General features: G+C 46.7%; 1 protein-coding gene and 1 pseudogene across 4 annotated transcripts in view; both read right to left on the reverse strand.

The window, feature by feature from the left end:
- The window catches only part of EEFSEC (eukaryotic elongation factor, selenocysteine-tRNA specific), a 305,909-nt gene that overhangs the window by 55,597 nt on the left and 234,764 nt on the right, over positions 1-15,548 (reverse strand). For all 4 annotated transcript variants that reach the window (XM_066247187.1, XM_066247190.1, XM_066247189.1 and 1 more), the window contains exon 5: positions 13,656-14,312. In XM_066247187.1, the coding sequence (XP_066103284.1) occupies positions 13,656-14,312 (657 nt within the window). The remainder of the gene's footprint in view (positions 1-13,655; positions 14,313-15,548) is intronic.
- LOC136315612 (heat shock protein HSP 90-beta pseudogene) lies at positions 5,863-9,817 on the reverse strand (annotated as a pseudogene).

Raw genomic sequence — 15,548 nt, forward strand, 5'->3', positions numbered from 1 at the left:
TGGACAGGGAACTGAGGAGGCCCTAGGGTGTGGCAATGGGAAGTGTGGAACGGAGCAGGCAAGGCGCAGAGCACTCACAGTCCTGGGCACTGAGCCTTCATCTGACCCACGGCTTCTCAGGCAATTATTACAAGTGAGAAAACAGGGCCCCACGGTGATTTTAGTAAAGAACAGATGACTCAAGTCAACCGAGGAGCTGGAACACAGGCAGACCAGAAGGCTAGGTGAGAGGGCGAGGCTGGGGACCTCAAGTGGACAGCCCTCCTGCGGGCTGCTCTGCCGGCCCTGCTCAAACGTCTCCAGCACACATTGAACTAAGGAGCCCAGCATCCCCTAACCCCCAGTCTACAGTGTTTCCCTGGCGGGGCATGAAGAGCCTGGCTTCAGTAGCTGGCCCCACCTGCCTCTCGGAGCGCCCGTCCCCTGCTGGGCACTCTGAGCACCTAGCTGGCTAGGGCCAGGCATGGCGGCTCTGTGCCCCTGCAGAAACAGTGCATGGGCCTGGGAAGCCCCTCTTCTACATCCTCCCCCACCACCCCGTCTGAGGAGTGGTGAGTCACAGGTCAAAGGTCACCAGCTCTTTGTGCTTTCCCTGACAGACTACTTCTCTCCCACCTCAGCAGTCCCTTGCTCCTCTTCTGGCCCCTGTAGCCCCCCGATGTCCCTCTGGCTTAAGCATGAGTCTGTCCTGCACTAGTAACACCCTGCTTCCTGTGAGACTCTCCCTGGGCTTTCTGAGAGAGGAACTGCTGGTGAAGAGTGATCTCTGGGGACATGGCCCAACATGTCCAGCTGACGCATGCTTCACCTCTTATCATTTTCACCAGGTCATTCCACACCTGTACTATTATTAATTTCATAGTTTTCTTTAAATACATATGCTTACAAGGGAAACTTCACATGGTACCCTAAAGAGAAAACTAGAGTGGCTTGTCATAAATAGGAACCTGAGGGTAAGAGCAAATGAAAAGAAGAAGACGCAATGAACCCAAGTTATACTCTGCTCATATGGAAGGGTCTGAATCTTAACCTTGTGTTATGTCACCTTCCAGGGACTCTAACGCTCTCTGCAAGGTCATCAAAGGACTGTAAGAAAACTACAGAGGAGAAAACGGCTATTCCTAAGGGATACAACACTATATAATAGTATGAGAAATGGCCTTAACAAATGTACAGCGATTTACTGTTTGCCAATTTCCAAGCAGAAAATACATGAAAGAATTAATGAATGAACACACACATATTATATATCCATATCTGTATATAAATCCTTCATTTTTAGTTTCAGTGGTTCATGGTTTCTTTTAAAAATCCCTTAGTGTTTTCTCTGTGGTCACAGATACAACTAGAATCTAAACTTCATGAGATAAGGGGTTTTGCTTTTCTTATTCATTGTTGTATCTCCAGCCCACATAGTGATTGTTCTACAAATATTTTTGAATTGCTACTGCTAAATGCTCAGTTTTTATAAATGTGGCAGATGACGTCAGAGTAATGGTGGTGTGATAGTCCTGATCTCTCTCCCTGAAATTTCAACAAATTGAACAGCTATAATGCAGCGAAGGAACCCCAGCTGGGCTTGCAGACATGACTGAAAGATACATGTGCCAAATGGACTAAAGGTGAAACAGGGTGAAAAGGGGGGAAAAGGATAAAATGCATTTGTGGTAGGCTTTGGAGAGGAGAGGAGACAAACCTGGAGTGACTGGTTATTTTTTTCCTCTGCTGGACTATGGGGAGGAGAAAAGCTCGGACTCTCTGGATTTTGTCAGAGGGGTACAGAGAGGAAAACTCAGAGTGACTGGGTCTCCTTCCGCTTGGTAAAGCAGTGAGACGGAGGGGCGGAGGGGCGGGGTAAACCAAAGCAGCCAGAGTGCAGGGTCATGGCCAGTGTTCACATGGTCTGCCTACAGCCCACGCTCGGCAGAGACAGAGAAAGCTAAAGTGCATTCCCCAAGCCTCCCAGATCCTGCCTCCCTCACCTCACATTACTGAGAGAGGCAAAGACAAACCCCACAGCTAGCTCTCCAGAGCTGCTCTCTACCCTGAAGAACAGAAGTACTCCACGTCTGGTCACCGGGTTTGTTGAGACGTGGGAAGGAGTGCCCGGAAGCCTGAGATTGCCACTGCTAGAGCCATAAAGCCAGAAGGCCAAAGCTGTAAAGCTAACTGTAAACCCTCACAACGAGCCCCACCCACCAATGCAACTGCAGCCTTGCCTACATCATTGTGACAGCAATATCCCAGAGGACAACCCAGGAACTTCACAGAGCTAAAAGTTGTAATACAGGGACACCTACTGGAAGAAATCTCTCAAAACTGAAATTTATTTTTACTTTTTCCCTCCCTTTATGCCTTTTTTTCCCTGCCTGCTGGCCCTACTCAGACATCTTGTTTTTTCTTTTTCTCTTTTGAATTTCATTTTCTTTAATTTTTATATTTTATTCTTATGTTTTTGTGGGTGTTTTGTTTTTGATTTTTTTATTTGCTTTCGATCTTTTTTCTGTGGTTTTTCTTCTTTACTTGTCATAATTTTTATTTTTATTGTATTTTTTATTTTAATTATTCATATTTTTAGTGGTTTTTTTTTGTTGTTAGGGTTCTTAAACATACCATTCTCAAATGCCATCAAGGAAGAAGAAATTGAATACAATGGCTGCACAAGACAGAGATATAGTTCAGAAAGAAAATAAAAAAATCTCCAGGAAAAAAATCTCAATCACACGGAAACCTTAGAGTTATGATAGAGAATTCAAAATTGAAGTTCTGAAAATGTGTCAATGAAATGTTGACACCAACAGGCAACTTAATGAGCTCAGAAAACAAATTAATGAACAAACTGAACACCTCACCAAGGAGATTGAAACTTTAAAAACAGAGATGAAGAATTCAATACATGAATTGAAGTCTGAAGTAGCAAATTTACCTAATAGAACAAGCCAGATAGAGGAAAGAACATCAAAGACGGTTAACTAGAGATGCTACAGAGAGAAGAGGAGAGAGACTCACAAATTAAAAAAAACTGAGAGACCTCTATAAGAATTGTCTGACTCCATCAGAAAGAGCAATCAATATAAGAATAATGGGTATATCAGAAGAAGAAGAGAGGGAGAAGACAAAGGAGAGCCTATTGAAACAAATAATTGATGAGAACTTCCCAAGCCTATGGAAAGTCAGAACCTCAAATCCAAGAAGCAAACTGAACACAGTTACCATAACCCAAATAGACCTACTCCAAGGCACATTGTAATAAAATTGTCAAAAATCAACAACAAAGAAAGAATCCTCAGGGCAGCTAGAGAAAAGAAAAACATAACATATAAGGGAAGGACCATTAGGCTATCATCAGATTTCTCAGCAGAAACTCTATAAGACAGAATGGAGTGGACCCAAACATTCAAAGTACTAAAAGAGAGGAATTACCAACCAAGAATATTATATCCATCAAAATTGTCCTTCAAATATAAAGAAAAAATAAAAACTTTTACAGACATACAGAAGGTGAAGAAATTTATCACCAGAAAAACCACACTTCAGGAAATACTCAAGAAGACAGGATAAAGATCTCCAGTAGCAAAGGAGGATGGAGTACAGAAACACTCATAGGACAAAGGACTCTTGTATATATGAACATTTTTCTCTTAATTAACTAACTATAACCACCCATGAAAAAACCACTACTAAATACAGCTTAAAAAAAAAACAAAACGATAAAGAAGTGTGAATACCACCAAACAAAAACAACTGAGAGAAACAAAAATGAAATTAACTAAACAAAACACAGAGCTACCAGAAAACAAAATATAAAATGGCTACAGGAAATCCTCAAGTGTCAATAATTATCTTAAATGTAGATGGACTGAACTAATTAATAAAGAGGCACAGAGTAGCAGATTGGATCAAAAAGCAAAACCCAACCATATGCTGCCTTCAAGAGACACATCTAAGCTGCAAGGACAAAAGCAAATTCAAAGTGAAAGGTTGAAAAACAATTCTCCAAGCAAATAATATCCAAAGAAATGCAAGTACAGTATAGCCATACTCATATCTGACAATGCTGACCTCAAGACAAAAAAAGTAACCAGAGATAAAGATGGACATTTCATAATGATAAAGGGGACATTGTATGAAAAAGACATCAGACTTCTTAATCTACACCAAATAAGGGAGCACCAAAATATCATACATAAGACATCTACTAACTGATCTAAAAATAGAAGGAGACAAAAACACAATAATACATAGAGATTTCAACACACCATTGATGGCTTTAGATAGATCATCCAAACAGAAAATCAATGAAGAAATATCAGTCTTAAACAATACTCTGGATCAAATGGATATAATAGATATTTACAGGATATTTCATGCCAAAACATCAGATTATACATTCTTCTCCAGTGTGCATGGAATATTCTCAAGGATAGACCATATGCTGAGCCACAAAACTAACATCAACAAATTCAGGAAGATTGAAATTATATCAAGCATATTTTCTGACCATAAGTTTTGAAATTAGAATTCTACTGTAAAAAGAAAATTTAAAAACCCACAAAAATATGGAAATTAAACAACATATTTCTAAAAAATGACTGGGTCAAAGAAGAAATAAAAGCAGAGATCAAAAGATATAGACAGACAAATGAAAATGACAACATGACATATCAAAATTTCTGGGATGCAGCGAAAGCAGTAATAAGAGGAAAATTTATATCGTTATAGGCTTATATCAAGAAACAAGAAAGATCCCAAGTAAACAACCTAACATCAAACCTTAAGGAATTAGAAAAAGAAGAACAAAGGCAACCCCAAAGTTAGCAGTAGAAAGAAATAGCAAAAATTAGAGCAGAACTAAATGAAATAGAAAACAAAAAAACTATAGAAAAAACTAATTAAACAAAAAGAGCTGGTTTTTAGAAGAGATCAATAAAATTGACAAACTACTGGCTAGACTCACTAAAAAAAAAGAGGAAGGACTCATAAAAAAATCTGAAATGAAAGAGGAAAAATTACCACAAATATCAAAGAATACAAAGGATCATAGTAGAATATTATGAAATATTATATGCCACCAAATTCAACAACCTATAGGAAATGGATAAATATCTAGAACTATAAAATCTTCTTAGACTGAGTCATGAAGAAGTGGAAAACCTAAATAGATAGATGGTCTCTTCTCATGCCTGCCCTTATCGGCAATCGAACCTGGGGTGTTTATATGCTGGGCCAATGCTCTATCCACTGAGCAAACTGGCCAGGGCCTTTGGATTTCTAATAGATGTTTTTTATATGCTTTGTGTACAAGTTTGTAACTGTGCTTCTTCTCATCATATCATGTCCATCTTTACCTTAATTTTAGATACTTCACTGTCAGAAATTAATATAATTACTTGTTTTATTTTTGTTTATAGTCAATTAACATCTTTTCAGTCTAAACCCGTTTATCACTTTAAGTATGTTTCTTATAAACAGCATATTACCAGATTTTATGTTTTTATCCAATCTATAAGTCTCTGTACTTATTATTTTTAAAACTTATTTTAAATACTTTAATTTCAGAACAAAATAAACAACCACCCACAATACATAATATCCAACCCTGATGTCAAATGTGAGACGGGAAGGCTTGAGGCCCTTGTAACCTGATACAGGCAAAGACAGGAGAGAAAAAGCCCACTAGGACCTCAGCAGAAAAAACCAGGTGGGCTGAAGCCCCTCAGGGCTGCTGGGGAAGCCATAAAGACACTAGGCAGAGAACATGGGTCTGCAGGTAGAAACACCTAATCTACTTCTTCCAGGCGAGGCACCCTCCCCACCCTCAAAGGCAGGCTGGAGGCTGTCACCAGGGACAGCAGCACTGGGCTACTCTGCTGTCACTTCACTTCCACAAGTCCCTGGGCTTCGCTTGACCATGCGCCAGATGCGGATGAAGTGGGTACGGGGGTCCTCAAGTGAGAAGCTGGAAGAGAGCAGTGCAGTTTGAAGCAGCAGCACCACTAGGTCCTTGACAGCTGCCACTCTTGTCTGCCTCTGCCTTCTGCTGCAGTCTCCACAATGGGGTGGTCTGGGTTGATCTCCAGGTGCTTTTTGGCCTTCATGAAGCCCACTGTCCAGTTATCCCGAAGCATCTGGGCTTTCATGATCCACTCCGTGTGAGCTGTCCAGCCGTGGGTGCTGTTCACAATGCAGCAGGGTGAAGACACAAGCCCGTTAGAGATTGTCACCTCTCAACCTTCTTATCCAAGATTTCTTTCATGACTTTGAACTGGCCTTTCTCTCTTCCATGTCCTTCTTCTCTTTATCCTCAGGTAGCTACAGGCACTCCTTGGTAACTGAGACCAAGCTCCTACAATCAAACTTCTTGAGCTGCTGCACGCAGTACTCATCGATAGGCTTTGCTTTTGCAGTTGCTCCACAAAAGCAGAGTTGAAAACTTGTTCTCTGCTCTCAGCAGTGATGTGATAGATAGACTTCGGGTCTTCTTCATGTGAGAGACATATTCCGTAAGAGAAGTCTTTTCATCTCCAAACTGGGAAGTGTGATAGTGCAGAAGCTCGGAAAAGCGTTGCTGATTAGTTGAGTTCTCATGAATTCCAGCTTTAGGTTTTTAGAGAATGCCTTGTAGAATTCCTCGTAGTTCTCCTTGTCTTCTGCCCACTCAGAGAAGAGCTCTGGCATTTCTGAACAATGTTTCTACCAATGACCTTCAAGACTTTGCCGAAGCATTTCCCAGGAGATGGTCAGGGGTAGGGCCTCAGAGTCAATCATATCGTGGATGAAGTTGAGATACTGTGGTATCAACCCATCACAGCTGTCTATGATGCACACATGGCACACATAGAGTTTGATGTTCTTCTTGTTCTCAAAGAGATCCAAGGGAGCCTGATGGGGGAGGAACAGCAATGCCCTGAATTCTAAATGATCTTCTACAGAGAAGTGCTTGACTGCCAAGTGGTCTTCCCAGTCATTGGTAAGGATCTCTCCATATTCCTTCTAGGTGATGTCATCAGGGCTTCTGGTCCAAATGGGCTTGGTCTTGTTCAGTTCTTCCTGATGGATATATTTCTCTTAATCTTTGTTTTCTATTTCTTTTCCTTAACACTATCATCATTCTCATGTGAGCCTACACCTTCCGTCTAGGGTTTCTCATTATCTTTACCTTCCTCTTCTTTCTCCCCTTTCTATCCCTCTGCTTAATCATCACTGATTTCTTTCTCTCATTCCTTCTCCATAGAAAGGGTGATGGGATGACCTATGAACTGTAAGTTCTTCTTGAGCACTTCTTTGACTTGCCTCTCTTCTAAATATGCTGTCTGGTCTTCTTTAAGGTGGAGGATCACTTTGGTACCTCAGCCAATGGGCTAATAATGGTCAGCTTGCACAGTGAAGGAACCCCCAGCAGAGGACTTCCAGGCATATTGCTCATAATCATTGTGCTTTGTGGTCATAACCATTTTCTTGGCCACTGGGCAGGCAGAATAAAAGCCAACACCAAATTGCCAAATCATGGACATGTCTACACCAGCCTGAAGAGCCTCCATAAATGCTTTTGTACCAGACTGGCAATGGTTCCAGATTATTTATGAGATCAGCTTTGGTCATGCCGATGCCTGTGTCCATCAGAGTCAGTCAGGGTGTGCTCTGGGGGCTTGGGGACAATGTCAATTTTCAGCTCTTTACCAATGTATGATTTGGAAGGGTCAGTCAGACTCTTAGAACATATCTTTTTTTATATATATTTCTCTGAAGTTGGAAACGGGGAGGCAGTCAGACAGACTCCTGCATGTGCCAAACTGGGATCCACCCGGCATGCCCACCAGGGGGCGATACTCCACCCATCCGGGGCATTGCTCTGTTGCAACCAGAGCCACTCCAGCGCCCAAGGCAGAGGCCACAGAGCCATCCCCAGCGCCCGGGCCAACCCTGCTCCAATGGAGCCTTGGCTGTGGGAGGGGAAGAGAGAGATAGAGAGGAAGGAGAAGGGGAGGGGTGGAGAAGCAGATGGGCGCTTCTCCTTTGTGCCCTGGCTGGGAATCGAATCCGGGACTCCCACACGCCAGGCCGACGCTCCACCACCGAGCCAACCGGCCAGGGCCTCATAACATATCTTGTCCAAGGCATCAGAAGCATTACTGATCAACTCCTGTAGTAAAATTTCCTTGATGGAGTAGAAGGTATTGATGATGACAGACAGGAGTTGGGCAAAAGGCAGAAGTCTCCACCTCCTCCTCACATGGTGTACTTCCTCAGTCTTGAAGGTGAAGAGATGCAGGTACTAGAGAGCAGGGTGGGCGGATTGAGTGCAGCTGTGATGATTTAAGAATCAGTCTCTGTATTTAAAGAGAAGAACTCAGCCATTCACATTCAGTGTGACTAACACTGTTTCTTCTGTTTCTGTTAGTATTTATTAACAGTGTTTAATCAAATTCGTTCCAGTTATTTTTAGTTAATGTGGAAGTTCTACACTTTTCTATTTCATTGTTTATTTTTCCTTTCTGTGTTGATAATCCTATACACATTTTTATATTTTTACTTGAAAATGGGATACTAACGATTTCCCTCATCACCATGTGTTCCAGTTACCCTCCCTAAGCCCTCTCCTCAGAGAGACAGCCCTTCTGAACACTTTCACTTCCCTTCTCCCCTCTTGGATAGGAGCTGTGGACCAGCTTTATTAACCCAGCCACATCCAAGAACCCGACTCCTAAGGAACACAGGGAGAGCAGAGGCCTTGTAGCTGTAAATGACATCAGACTTTTCCTTGTAGGTTATATATTCTACTTCAAGACTCCCGTTTACCATTTAGATCAGTGGTTGAGAAGCTATAACTAGAGGTCACAAATTCTGTCCACTCTATGTTTCTGTATGTCCTTTAGCTAAGAATTGTTTTTACATTTTACAATGGGTTGAAAAACATCAAAGGACGACTATTTCATGATGGATAAAAACTATGAGAAATCCAATTCCATGTCCGTAAGTAAAATTTCCTAGAACTCAGCCCTGCAGACTCGCTTCCATCCGTCCACAGCAGAGCTGAGCAGCAGAGACCTCAGAGGTGCCAGGTACATGACAGATTGTAGCATGGAACCCAGCCACACGTCTAGTTCATTGCTTAGATTAGCAGTGCACACCACCATTGCATATGCAAAACAGAAAAAGCAAACTTCGTATGTCACACTTGTAAGGCTTCAGTGGGGTGTGGATACTACTTTACTGAATTACATGGCAAAGTGCTATGTTTGTTACTGGCTCTGCTAACAGAATACAGCAGACCCTGACAGTACATTAAAAACAATGGTTAGAAAAATGAGAAAATTTTAAACACTGTATCTCATCACAGCAGAATTTCTTCACACACCAAAAAAAAAAAAAAAGTGGCTGCAACCAAAGTCAGTTCCCGAGTGACTCACTCGTCGCTGAGCAAGGAAAGCCCCTTGCAGGGGTGGGTTAATGATGTTGTATTTGATTGCAGCAGCTCAGAAAGAGAATCCAGAGGAAACTAGCTTATAAGATGATTAGAAGTGGGCAAGACCAGTGGCTCGAACGTGGTGCATGGGCCATCGTCATTCCAGGTGACACCAGCGAGTTAAGCCGCACGTGAGGGGGCCTGGTGTGCTCCATGTAAGCAAGTGAAGACCAGCGGGAAGCGGAAAGGCCGGGAAGGCCGAGGTGGCCTCTGCGATGTGCCGCACATGGTCCTCGGCATTTCCTAGTTACTTCCCTCAGTTATTTTCTTTCTAGAACTTACTACTACCTGAAAGTGTCTAATGTACTGTTCCTTGCCAGTCTCCCTTATGAGGGCAAGAACTTCATCCATCTTGATGTATCCCCAGTGACTGACACACATGGAGTTCAGTAAAACATCTGAACATATGAATGAATAGTATCTTTTAGGTAACGGGCTCAGAAAGCCCATATACCTTAAGCTCTGGTGGGAAGTGTCTATGCAAGACACACCTATTGAGGGATGGGCCTTCCTTCTCTACATCTGGAGGACACCTTGGAGGCCAGGCTGAGTGAGATCCCAGAACGCTGACTTGTTTGCAGAGCAGACACATGGGCTTGCCCAGCATCAAAGAGCAAAGGTTGAGAGTTTGGCTTGCCATAGTGGTAAAGATCTGTCCTAGGAGACTGAAGTAACCATTTTAAGATGCCCTGACCTCTTGGAGATTTCTTTGAATGGAGGCTTGCCTGGTGCCTGGGACACTGGTGGTAGTTGTGATGTGTTTAGGAAATTTTGGAGGCAGCCAACCATGGTTGGGGAAAGATCAGCATGGGGCTTTCCCTGCCCTGAACAGCCACACCCATGAGCCAGACTGACTCTTAGCTCCTCATCCCCCATACCCCCACCAAACATGCCACTTCCACCAGCCCCGGGTCGTTCCTGACAGGGGCCGGGGAACTGGTCCCTGTGCTTCAGAGAGGGATAATGGTGTCCTGGGGTAAGAAGTGAAATATCATTCTGACCTGACCAGGTGGTGGCACAGTGGACAGAGTGTCAGACTGGGATGCGGAGGACCCAGGTTCAAGACCCCGAGGTCGCCAGCTTGAGTGTGAGCTCATTTGGTTTGAGCAAAGCTCACCAGCTTGGACCCAAGGTTGCTGGCTTGAGCAAGGGGTTACTTGGTCTGCTGTAGCCCCACGGTCAAGGCACATATGAGAAAGCAATCAATAAACAACTGTGTTGCAACGAAAAACGAATGATTGATGTTCTCATCTCTCTCCGTTCCTGTCTGTCTGTCCCCTATCTATCTCTCTCTCTGACTCTGCCTCTGTAAAAAAAAAAGAAAAAGGAAATATCATTCTGGCCTCAAGCTCCAGGACTTATTATTATGACTTTAAGTGCTTAAAAATGAATAATCATGAGAACAGCAAGCAGACTGAGGAGCCATGCAGTGATCTGGGCACTCACACGTACTCTCCCATCTCCTCCACCTGACCTCACAGGGCAGCACTGTGACATTCCTCCTGCGCAAGGAAGTCTCATAACTACCCCATTTCCAGACTAGGAGGTAGTGAGGGTGGAACGGAAGCCCAGGCCTGCTCCGAACTCTATGCCTGTACATCTGACCAGCTGGCCACACGGCCCAGACCACAGCCAATCAAGCAATCTGAAAATCTCCAGGCACTCTGTGTCCTGCTTGAAGTAAGCAGGCCGCCCTCACAAACAGCCCCGCCTTCTGGTTGCAGTTGCACTCAGGTCAACTCTTATATGAGAAGCCCTGCAGTGGCTCCTTCACAACAACCTATGAGGCCAACAGTTTGCCCTGAGCGAATGAGGACACTGAGATCAAATGGCTGCCCAAGGCATGCAGTGTGGCACAGCACAGCCAGGGTTTTGGCCCCAGCTACCTGATTCCCAAGTTCAGTGCCTTGCCAACCTTGCCAGAAAGGAACGTCTCCCACCAAGGACACTCCAGTTGTAGTCATTTCAGCAGTGTGTTTGCTCCTCACAAACCTAAGCTCCTGTCTGCTAAAGAAGTGACTGCCACCCACTACTGACCGGCTGGCGTGGGGGCAATTAGACAATTAGATCTATTAACATACCAAGTGGGGCATTTCCTACATGGTAGCTATTTCACCACAAAATAGTTACACTCCATAATGCTGTTAATAAATCAAGTGAGACAAATGAGTGATGTGTGCTTTATCACCTCTATCTCCAACCAGCATCTCAGGGCTGGCCCAAGGCTGGAGGAGCCCCTGCCAGGCCCCACGGTCAGCCTTCAACAGTTCTCGGGCCCCCAGGAGCGTGTGCCACTGCTCTGCAGGTGGGAAAACCTGCGTACACAGAAGACAGTCCCCTGCCCAGAGAGCACAGAGGGAAGCCGTAGCCCGAGCTCCACAATCCACACGCAGTGTGACCAAGCTGTGCCTGACTGAGCTGGGGGGCTGTACTCATGGAGCAGGGAGTCCTGATTTCCGAGCCCGTGAGCAGGTACAAAAGGGGTTGCTTCTCACTTTCCCTCTGGAGGACGGGTTAGGTGTCAGGGTAGGAGAGGAAGATGGACAGGGCCTGGGTACCCAGGAATCATCCCGAGCTGAGGAGCGGAGGGGACGGTCTGCAATGAGCGAGCTCTAGCGGAGGAAAACCAGAGATCTGGAAGAGAGGAGGGACACTGGAGGGTGGTCGGCAATGGTGACCCCAACACTGCCTCGTGCCCAAGGGCCTGGGCATCTTCTCCCGAGCACCTGGGTCTGACACCGCACGGGAGCTTCTGTTGACAGAGCAGGGCTAGACCAGAGGGGTGACCTCATTCCATTGTCTGAAGAACAGAACTACAGGACCTGCTGAGAGCCTCAGGGCACACCCCAGCAGGAACCAGAGTACTCCAACACCGGGGGCTTGGCACTGCCATGCTAGGTCAGCTAAAGTCAGGGACCAGAGTACTCCAACACCGGGGGCTTGGCACTGCCAGGCTAGGTCAGCTAAAGTCAGGAACCAGAGTACTCCAACACTGGGGGCTTGGCACTGCCAGGCTAGGTCAGCTAAAGTAAGGAACCAGAGTACTCCAACACTGAGGGCTTGGCACTGCCAGGCTAGGTCAGCTAAAGTCAGGAACCAGAGTACTCCAACACTGGGGGCTTGGCACTGCCATGCTAGGTCAGCTAAAGTCAAGAACCAGAGTACTCCAACACTGGGGGCTTGGCACTGCCATGCTAGGTCAGCTAAAGTCAGGAACCAGAGTACTCCAACACCGGGGGCTTGGCACTGCCATGCCAGTTCAGCTAAAGTCAAGTCCCAGCACCACCAGTCCCAGCCATCCTGTCTGCACAGACCCACACAGAGGCAGCCAGCCCCAGGGACACCGAGGTCTGCATGTTCATCCACCCATTCATTTGAGGCCCAGTAGGCATGGATTCCCACTCAGACCTGTAGGGATAAACGTTGGGAGTGGGCAGGTCCACCCAGTGGGAGGAGGGGGTTCCAGGACGTGGGGACCCTGTGTAGGCTCTCTCAGGTCACCAGGTCACCACATCTATCCACCCTGTTGACAGGCCTGTGAACTAGACTGGTTTATCCACACACTTAAGACCTGCCTCCGGTCATGTCAGGTACCCCAGAAAGCCAGCAGCCTGGACCTCCCTCTTCGTCATCTACCTCTTGCCCTCTGGCACCGCCAGCTACCATTAGCCCCTACTCCCCAACACCACAAGCTAAGGACAGACTTGGCCCAGACTGGCTTGCATGACCAGCCATACTTCCTCCCTTGACATGACCGGCTTGGGGCGGACACAGCAGTCACCTGCCTGATGAAGGCTCAGCACCCCCAGAGAGCCAGGGCCTGGCGTCAGGGTGACAGGGCAGGTCCCAGCCTCCCACCCAAAGCTCAGGAAGGCCACTGACACACTGGTTGCTGGCCCAGGTGAAACGCTGCTGTCTGACACTGGCTTGTGTGAGAGCCAGGCCAGCTGTGTCCTACGTGGGTGCCACTCCTACCTAAGGAAAAGGGGCCAGAGCAGCTGGGCTGCAGTGAGTGCAGGGGCCCCTCACCTGACTTTAGGGCCCCCCACAGTGACTAACAGGTTGAGAGAAGTTGGCCCACTTGACCACTGAAGGCCTCACTTGTCTAAAAATTACAGAAATTGGGACCAAAAGGTATCTGAGACCAACTGTGCACCCCAGCCACCAGAGCTCAGCAGGAGCTGCTTACCCGCTCCACGAGGCCTTGCTTGTGCTTCAGCTTGTATATTCTTAGCTTGGGCAGAAGGCTCTCGGCATAGTTCTTGTCCTCCAGCCCATGCAGCAGGACACCGTGGAAGGCCAACCGGCAGGAGTTAGTGTGAATGTCCGCATCCAGCCTGGAACCGATTACCAGGCACAGCCGAGGGCAGGTGACAGGCTTCTCAAACTCCACAAGGGCCCACTGCTGCCGGGGACAGTGGCTTTCTGTGGCCTGGCCCACCTTCTCGTTGGCCTGGCCACTGCCTGTTGCCGCGGACGCCAGATCCTTGCAGAGGTACTGTTCCTGGAACAGGTATTCTCGGGAGAAGTCAAAGGTGTCCAGCACAGGCTCACTGTCAAAGCTGTCAGGGGCAGGGCTGAAGAACATCAACTGGCCCATGACTGTGTCATGGCCCACCGTGATGTGAAACTTGGCCTTGGTCTGCAGGGGCCCCCGGAAATACAAGATCTTCTCCACGGAGATGAGGGCCGCATGGACGGTGTGCAGGGACTCAGGGGCACACACCAGGCCACGCTCCAGCAGCTTGGGATCAAACTGAGTGACACAGATGCCCAGCCGGTCTCCCTGCATGGCTGAGGCGACGGGCGTGTGGAACATCTGCATGGACTTGACCTTCTTCACCACCTGGCCAGAAGAGACAAAGCTCATGAAACCCACAGCCTTGAGATTGAGGGGAGGGGCTCCATCTGGAGAAGTCCCTGTTCCAGTGCCACCAACACTCACCTGGCACCTGGCGTGCCAGCCAAGGGGCAGCTCTGAGGCTGATTAGACAGCCCTTGGACAGAGCAGGCTCTACCCTGTAAACACGAGACCCAGGTTAGTCCAGGGTGTGGGCAGTAGTCGCGGCAGCCAAATCCTGCCCTACCTTAGTTTCCTCCGACCTTCTAGTCCCTGCTCCACCCCAAGCTCTATTTCTACGCTTTCCTGCCTTGAGCCCTCCGGACAGGCTGGCTACCCCACGCAGACTGGCTTCCCAGTTCCTCAGCCTGCCGAGCTATGCCCATCTATCCTTGACAGCCCAGGCCAAGCACCACTGCTCTGGGAAGTCTGCCCAAATCCAGTGGGGAGGAGCCGTCTCTCTCTGTGGTGCCCCTCAGCCGCTCTGAATCACACTCAGCCTGCTGTGCTGCCGCTGCTCAACCTGCCCGCCTGCCTGCCAGCCTGAGGCTTCTCCCGTGCAGGCCCATTCTCCATTCATCCACACAGACCCTGGCTGTGGGCCAGACACTGTGCTAAGGGCAGAAACAGAATGAGGTCTATTTCCAAAGAGCTTACTATCCAGGAAAAAAGCAACAAAATTACAAATATATTATATATTAATATTAACTAAGTTTATATTACTATAAATAAAATATAAAATTTTATGTGTTTCTATGTAACTAATAGCGTTATGACATGCATATGATATATAACATGCTATAAAGAGGCGAGGGGTCGGGGGAAGGTCTGACTTTTAGATCAGTGGTTAGGAAAGAAAGACGTCTGCAGAGGCGACGTCCGAACTGAGACCTGGCCATAGGAAGAAGCTGTGTGAAGGTCCAGAAAAAGTTCTAAACAGGGGAACCGATAAAGGCAAAGGCCTGGAAGAGGCGTGGTGAATTTGAGAAATAAACCAAGAGGTGGGAGGGCTTCAGCAGGAAGAGCCAGGAGGGAAGGGCAGGCAGACAGGAAGTCTCTTGGGAGTTTAGGCAAACTCGATTTGATCTCTGCTTCTAAACCATGATGCGGACTCTGCACCCACAGTTTAATCAGGAACAACATGGAGCAGCTCTGACAGATGTTCACAATACAAATGAGTGTTCTACTAAGATCCATGGTCTCAGAGGTGAGATGGGATCACGTGCATGGGTTTCTCTTTAG

The sequence above is a fragment of the Saccopteryx bilineata genome, chromosome 11, assembly GCF_036850765.1.
Source record: "Saccopteryx bilineata isolate mSacBil1 chromosome 11, mSacBil1_pri_phased_curated, whole genome shotgun sequence".
Lineage (NCBI taxonomy): Eukaryota > Metazoa > Chordata > Mammalia > Chiroptera > Emballonuridae > Saccopteryx > Saccopteryx bilineata.